This window comes from Saccostrea cucullata, unplaced genomic scaffold (assembly GCF_032062105.1).
Source record: "Saccostrea cucullata isolate Sc308-1 unplaced genomic scaffold, CSIRO_AGI_Scuc_v1 ctg1020, whole genome shotgun sequence".
NCBI classification, from domain to species: domain Eukaryota; kingdom Metazoa; phylum Mollusca; class Bivalvia; order Ostreida; family Ostreidae; genus Saccostrea; species Saccostrea cuccullata.
The window spans coordinates 255,368-263,603 of NW_026931054.1; the positions used below are offsets into that span (position 1 = coordinate 255,368).

Sequence of the window (8,236 nt, forward strand, 5' to 3'; positions counted from 1 at the left end):
GTTAGTCATTTTAGAACTACTTTTACTGAATTTAGAAGTTTTTTTTTGTAAGTAAGGAACGCTAGCGAATTTTCAGTTCGAATTTCCTCTGTCTTTCATGTCTATCGTGTACGAATGAATTTCAGGATGTTTAGATCAGCAATGAGCAACTGCATTGTAAATACATCTTACCAATAATTAAAAAAGTACTGAATTGATGGTTTTAATCATAAATAAGAGTCGATCAGGTGACAGTTACATGAGAATCCAATCAGTTTCCACATTTCCTCCGAGGCTTTTTTGAAGAAAGTTCACGTTTCAAGTTAGATCAAATACAAAGAAAAATAAACGTTTGGGAATTAAATATATAATAAAAGGGAAAAATATGTAAAATTGAACATGTAATATATATGTTGTAACTGTTAAACATTGACCGAATTTTTACCTATTTGTAATATTATTTCGTCATATAATCCTGTATGACATCTGAATATTGAGAGCGTTAGTTATCACCATCGCTATATATATACCTAATGTTTTCACATATGAATAGATATAATCATGAAAACATTTTTAGAATTATAATCTATGAGTTTAAGAACTTAAAAAAATCATTCTTTTAAAATTACGGTAAAAAAGTCTTCTCAAATCGAACCTGTTAATATCTCTGCTCCGCCGCCAAAATTGTGCGGTTTTTCATTAAAAAAAAAACGATATATATAAGTGTCTTAGAAGTAAAATTTAAGCATCTTTACAGTAGGAATTATGGCATAAAATTTAAATCAAGGGGACAAGTTAGAAAATTTATTCTTACCGACTTTATTGAATCCCGGTGTCGTACGTATATCTCAAATCACTATTTTGCAAGAGTACAGAGTGATAAATAAGTCAATAACCACTAAATAATTTAATGGGTACAATTATTTATTCAACAAAAATTGAAATCCAGTCACAGTTTACTAAATACAGCCATTATTCAGTCGTATTTGTGGAGAAAGCGAACGACAATCCATCGTTTGTTTACATCGGAAGCCATTTTGCCGCAATGCATGACGGAGCCAAAGACTTCTTTTTTGGAGTTCACGCCGTTTTTGGAGTTCGTCTAGACTGCTCAGTCACTGTTTACATTGTCCAGTATCCACTAGTAGCCAGTTCGCCGATCATCTACAGTAATCCCAATGACGGACATTAATCGAGACAGTTTGTACAGTATACCGCTGTCAAGTGATAGTGACAATGGTACGTCTCCAAAAATAAAGTAGCTTTGACCCCCCCCCCCAATACTATCCCACTCACTTAATTTACTGTGCATGTATTTTCCATACAGCCTGGGATTAATCTAGGTCTGAAGAAATTGGTGAAATCAGCTGAGGGTGACTGGGTCTCGATACCAGTACAAATCCCCAGAGGTTGCAGGAAAAGTGGGGTTGGGTGGGGGGAAATGATTTCAGCTTTTTATGATGACCATTTAGCATATTGAGTGCATAAAATAGTGGAGTAAACCGTTTTTCACATCTGATAATTTTGATAATTATTGTGTAAATATCCAGGTTTATAAAGGAAGAAAATATTTGAGCTTTTCGGAATTGTAAGGGGAAGTTTCCTCAAAGGGGGGGGGGATATTCAAGGGATATTTTCTCTTTGGGAAATAAATATACTTTAGATTAATCCCTGAGAACTGCACCTTTTAAACTTTAAAACTAAAATATTGGACAGGAGGTATTTTGTTTTATATTTTGACATCTGTGAATAGAAGCTTTCTTGTTTTCATGGCAGGTGAAGTCTCAAATAAAAATTTCCTCAACCAGACAGGACTGTCCATTGAAGGATACAACAGTAAGTTGCTGCTCATCACAACTCATTAAAAGTCAATCTAATAAAATCTGAAATATTTTTTGAGTCAAACAAATACTAATCAACTAACAGTAACCAGAGTGTTTCTCAAATGAGGACATTGGGTGAGGATTTAAGTAAGGGGGAAGTAACTTACATTTTGAAAAGATACACAGTGTAATACTGTGGGATCATCAATGTTTGATTTTTTTGTGGGTCACCTTCATCCACAAGTTTACATCCTTTATATGAACAATATTGTGAACATATTTATGCATTGAATTTCCTGTAGATACAGTTTCAATCCAACTAAAGCCAGACCTTTTTTTTACACTATTGCATACCTCTGTGTGATACATATGTAGCATAAACAGAGGTCTAGCTTTTGTCGGATTGATACAGTTTACCATTGAAATTTTGTTCACACAAACCAATAAAATTTTCCTTGCCCATGAACATTGCCCCTTTATGAATTATAACAATTCCACAGTCAATTTCGTTGAATACATTGGTCTGTAAAATGTCCTTAAAGAAATTTGTACATTCAGAGAATAATTTCATTGTTTTCTTAACTGGACTTTGTATTACATATGCAGGTTTAGATCCTGATGCTAATCCAGATGAGCTGGAAGAAAAACAAAGACTGATAAATCAAGTCATGGAACTGCAGAACACCCTTGATGGTATGAGATGGACAGTGTTGTATGAATATGTCTTTAAAAAAAGATATCATTTTTTGAGAGCTTCTAATATTTATAGTCATTGCATTGAAGTTCAGAAGTGTGGCAATGTGTCTAAGGTGGTCCGACTCAAAATATAGTTTTATCAACAACAAGACTTTTTAATTGCAAGCATTGGTGTACTTGTGTATGATTTACTAATTAAAATTGTTTATCATCAGACCTAGTTGCTTAGGTCAGCGCTATGATAAGAGATTGAATTTAACATTCTTTATATTCATTGATTAGACAGAGAAATGTGCCTCAGGTGTGTATTGTAGCAAATGAACAGCTTCTTTAATCAAGCTTTATATTTCCACCGTAGATCTGTCCTCAAGGGTTGACTCGGTAAAGGAAGAAAATCTGAAGCTGAAATCTGAGAACCAAGTTTTAGGACAATACATAGAGAACTTAATGACAGCAAGCAGCGTTTTCCAGTCTACTGATGCAAAGTCAAAGAAAAAGTAGGATACTTTCTACACCCATTTCATTACATTACTTGCTTTATCTGAAAATAATTATTGCAAGAATGGTTAAGAGATTTGATATTATAAAATTTACAAATTGAATTTTTAGCTCACCTGAGCCGAAAGCTCGAGCTTTTCTGATCACATTTTGTCCGGCGTCCGTCTGTCTGTCCGTCTGTCGGTCCGTCTGTCTGTCTGTAAACTTTTCACATTTTTGACTTCTTCTCAAGAACCGCTGGGCCAATTTCAACCAAACTTGCCACAAAGCATCCTTGAGTGAAGGGGATTTAAGTTTGTTCAAATGAAGGGCCACGCCCTCATTCCAGGGGAGATAATAAGGAATTAATAAAAATTTGGTGGCATGTTTTAAAAATCTTCTTCTCAAGAACCACTGTGCCAGGAAAGCTGAAACTTATGTGGAAGCATCCTTGGGTAGTGTAGATTCAAGTTTGTTCAAATCATGACCACCGGGGGTAGGGCGGGGCCAAAATGGCCGACCAAAGTTTTACATAGAAATATATAGGAAAATTCTTTAAAAATCTTCTTCTCAAGAATGACAAAGACAAAATTCATCATATTTATATGGAAGCATTCTCGGATAGTGTAGATTCAAGTTTGTTCAAATCATGACCCCCGGGGGTAGGGCGGGGCCAAAATGGCCGACCAAAGTTTTACATAGAAATATATAGGAAAATTCTTTAAAAATCTTCTCAAGAATGACAAAGCCATATTTCATCATATTTATATGGAAGCATCCCCAGGTAGTGTAGATTCAAGTTTGTTCAAATCATGACCCCCGGGGGTAGGGCGGGGCCAAAATGGCCGACCAAAGTTTTACATAGAAATATATAGGAAAATTCTTCAAAAATCTTCTTCTCAAGAATAGCAAATCCATGATTGGTCATGGGACTACTTTTGGATTTAAATTTTTCAATAATAAACCAATTTCTACTTTTCCTAGCCACAGTGCTCAGGTGAGCGATGTGGCCCATGGGCTTCTTGTATTTACTTGGCACTTTGAGAGGCAAAGAAATTAAATCCTTTCTTTGATTTTGAATATATAAGAATAAAATGTATTTTTCTAATACCGGTACTTTAATTTAGCCAATTATTGAATAATTTTGAGCAAGTTAGTTTGACAGTCTTATAGTACACTGGTGTTAAATATGCAACAACTTCAAATTTAAGTAAATTAATTCATAATTATGGTAACATGAATCAAGGTTTGACAATAAATGAAAATGTGATATACTGGCAAGTTGAGATAACTGCGATAAGTGATTGGACCTGAATATTCCATATTTTTTTCTAGGGGTGGGACGATACACAGATCTTGCGATACGATACGTATCTCGATATATTAGCACGATACGATACGTATCTCAATATTTTGATAAATTATAAAACTATTTTTAAAAAGTATTTTATTTCATTTTCTGTCTTGACATTAAATCAACTGTTACATGATGAATTTTAAAACTATGCAAAAGAATTAGTATTTTATTTTATTTTATTTTTTTTTGTCTTGACATTAAATCAACATTATTCTTAGACTATATAAAATCATGTGTGCTTTGAAATTAATACTTGAAGTTCATGAATTTCATTGACTAAAACTTTACAAAAACAATAATACATGTACATATTTTTGTTACCAAATTTCTGTAAACAAGTTGTCTACAAACAGCTGTGTAGTTCATCAAAGAACACTGATTAAAATTTCATATAAAAAAAAACAGCACATTTACATTATAATCAATTGCTGAAAGCCTGTAGCCTAGTTGAGATTACAAAAAAGCACGAGATGGAGTAACCTAACAATTACATTTCTTTCTGTGTATAGCACGCTTTACATACTGAACTTTTCTTGTCCAATCTTCCGAGGCTGCTTAAAAGTGAAAACGTTTTACCCCTAATCAACGACTTATTAGTTCTACACTATGTTTTCAATATCATCAGCGTCTCTTTGCTTCGTACAAGCCGCCATTTTCCAAGGACAGGTACTTTCATTTTCAATTTTTGATAGGTCGTTCGTGTATCGTTTCGTACCGATATTTGAATGCTTGTATCTTAAACCGTATCTTAGAGGAAAATATCGATATGTATCGGTGTATCAGTATATCGTCCCACCCCTATTTTTTTCCCCTCTCAATCTTTTAAATTTTTTAAGGTCCCTTGAACATTGCAAAATCTAATGTCACCTGTACTAAGAATTCAACATCTCTATACATAATATGACCACTTTTATATGAATAATCACAATAGATGAAAATGACTAACTTACAATGTGCATTTGACCTTACCAAATAAATTGTGCTTTGTATATACATGATTAATATTTGTAGATCCGGAAAGAAGAAACCAGGGAAGTAGATGTGCAATATAGAACTAATAACAAAGAAAATGTACTGTCAAGGAAGTGATCAGTTCATTGCCTAGGCCATAATATTGAGGGATTACAAAATGGATAAAGAAAACCTTTTAAAACCTAATCACAATTAAATCCTACAAATTTTTCCTTGTCTATCATACAGTTTTATCTGCTTATTCATATTTTTTGTTACTGTCTTCCTTCATAAGAAATCCATTATGACTACAAAGAAAGGTTGTCTGGCATTATACATTATTTGACATTATTTTGCTTTTGCAATAACCCTTTGTTTATATAGAGTTTTATGATTTGTTTATTTTAATATTGTTACACTGCCTTAATGTTCATATGATATTATGTTAGTTATATGCTTTGTGTCAATGATATGTAAAATTAATAAATTATGTAATACATGTATGTATATGATGTGTAAAGAAATCAAATATTCAAACAGCGATATATGAAAATGATTATTATGAATTTAAATATAAATAATTGATGATAGATGTCATTGTGGGAGGAAATTGATTGATTGATTGTAAGTTGTTTTACATCCCATTCAAGAATTTTTTACTCAAATAGAGACGTTACTATATGCTGGTGAAGGGTTTCAAATTTTGAAACTCATCACTCAGGGCCGTTGATCAGTGAGGGATCTCTATTGTGCCAATGCCTGCTGTGACACGGGACCTTGAATTTAAGGTCTCTTCCAAAGGACTCGCAATTTTCACTTCAAAGTGTCGAGTGCTTGGTGAAGGAACAGTTGCTACCTATTTTTTATTAACATAGGTCATTTCACTGTAGTGGGTGAGATTTTAACTTAGTACTTTCTGATCACAAAGCGAGAGCTTTTACGACTAGGCTACTGTGATGGCATTGGGAGAAATGTTTTAAAATTAGAGAATAAATATTATTTCATTTGGTAATTGCTGATTTAGAAGGTCACACACTGAGTTTTACCTTCTCTGGTAAAACAGATGGTTGTGACCTTTAATTAAATCAGCATTAACACCAAATACCAAATGAGAAATGAGTTTTTCCCATTCTATTTCAGTTCATGCACACTGCTTGATATTTACATCTTTATTATTTGAAATACATCATGAAGTGTTGGGTTTTTACATCGCTCTATTTTGACGTCACAATCAAAAACTTTCACTGTTGTTTATGCTTGTTTTACTGCTTCAAACATAGTTGCATTAACGAGTCCAAATGCATTTGACAAAACAGTTGGATTAGAATGCTTTTTGTTACACAGGATACAAACTGACTTCCTAAGCACACATCTCTTTGGTTAAGCTTGACAAAGTCGGGTAGCTTGTACTATACTATTTGGCACCCTTCGTTTTTGGGCAGTTTTGTTTCAAAATTCTTGGTATCTGTATGCTCTATATCCGAGTTACTCCCAAGTCATTATAAATCCTACCCAGATTAAAATTTAAGGACTACAGTTTAACTCCCATATCTTGAACTCCAATATCTTAAATATCATGGATATGTTGAAGTGAGTTTAAATTTCCAACCAAGTTTTCTTTTTGTATATCTCATTGATATCTCAAATCCAGGCTCTCGGGCCATAAAAATGAGATGAGCTCACTTTTGATCTAAGTCTCACTTTACCACTATTTATCCCTTTTGAAAATGTAAGACTGAGATCAAAATAGAGCTTGTCTCAGTTTTATGGCACATAACCTGGATTTTCACTTTTTATTCTGGTCTCACTGTCTCACCTGAGCTGAAAGCTCAAGTGAGCTTTTCTGATCACATTTTGTCCGGTGTCCGTCCGTCTGTCTGTAAACTTTTCACATTTTTGACTTCTGCTCTAAAACCACTGGGCTAATAATTCAACCAAACTTGGCACAAAATATCCTTGGGTGAAGGAGATTCAAGTTTATTCAAATGAAGGGCCATGCCCTTATTCAAGGGGAAATAATTCAGAAATAGTGAAAATTTGGTGGTACATTTAAAAATCTTCTCAAGAACCACTGTGCCAGGAAAGATGAAACTTATAGGAAAGCATTCTTAGGTAGTGTAGATTCAAGTTTGTTCAATTCATGACCCCCGGGGATAGGGCGGGGCCACAATGGCTGGTCAAATTTTTACATAGAAATATTTAGGGAAATTCTTTAAAATCTTCTTCTCGAGGATAGCGAAGGCATGAATGATCATATTCATATGGAAGCATCCTCAGGGTGTAGATTCAAGTTTGTTCAAATCATGACCCCCGGGGGTAGAGCGGGGCCACAATGGCCCGTCAAAGTTTTACATAGAAATATATAGGGAAATTCTTTTAAAAATCTTCTCAAGAATAGCAAATCCATGATTAGTCATATTTATATGGAAGCATCCTCAGGTAGTGTAGATTTAAGTTTGTTCAAATCATGACCCTGGAGGTAGGGTGGGGCCACAACAGGGAATCCAAGTTTTACATTGAAATATATAGAAAGATTCTTTAAAAATCTTCTTTTCAAGAATTGCGAAGCCATGATTAGTCATATTCATATGGAAGCATTCTCAGATAGTGTAGATTCAAATCTGTTCAAATCATGCCCCATGGGGTAGGGTGGGGTCACAACAGGGAATCCAAGTTTTACATTGAAATATATGGAAATACTCTTTAAAACTCTTCTTCTCAAGAATGGCAAAGCCATGATTAGTGATATGTATATGGAAGCATTCTCAGGTAGTGTAGATTTAAGTTTGTTCAAGTCATGACCCCTGGGGGTAGGGCAGGGCCACAATGTAAGTTCAAATGCAAAGGGCAATAAAGCCACAGGTAGTCAAGGAAATATGCAAGCATCCTTAGTGTAGATTCAAGTTTGTTCAGATCACACCCTCTCCCCTTTAAGGATTGGTTGGGACCACTA

The 8,236-nt window shown here is 34.2% G+C and overlaps 1 protein-coding gene across 1 annotated transcript; it reads left to right on the top strand.

Annotated features, from left to right (window-relative positions):
* Positions 1-1,094: 1,094 nt before the first annotated feature.
* On the top strand, positions 1,095-5,790 carry LOC134231206 (short coiled-coil protein B-like). The gene is made up of 5 exons (XM_062713132.1): positions 1,095-1,218; positions 1,756-1,815; positions 2,409-2,495; positions 2,857-2,995; positions 5,344-5,790. Exons 1-5 carry the CDS (start codon positions 1,158-1,160, stop codon positions 5,369-5,371), a joined length of 375 nt encoding a protein of 124 aa, XP_062569116.1. The 5' UTR covers positions 1,095-1,157; the 3' UTR covers positions 5,372-5,790.
* The last annotated feature ends 2,446 nt before the right edge of the window (positions 5,791-8,236 follow it).

Excerpts from the sequence above, each read along its gene's own strand:
- LOC134231206 (XM_062713132.1), top strand. The coding sequence starts at position 1,158 with ATGACGGACATTAATCGAGACAGTTTGTACAGTATACCGCTGTCAAGT. Across the intron at positions 2,496-2,856 it reads ACTGCAGAACACCCTTGATG|ATCTGTCCTCAAGGGTTGAC; the intron begins GTATGAGATGGA and ends TTTCCACCGTAG. Across the intron at positions 2,996-5,343 it reads GATGCAAAGTCAAAGAAAAA|ATCCGGAAAGAAGAAACCAG; the intron begins GTAGGATACTTT and ends TAATATTTGTAG.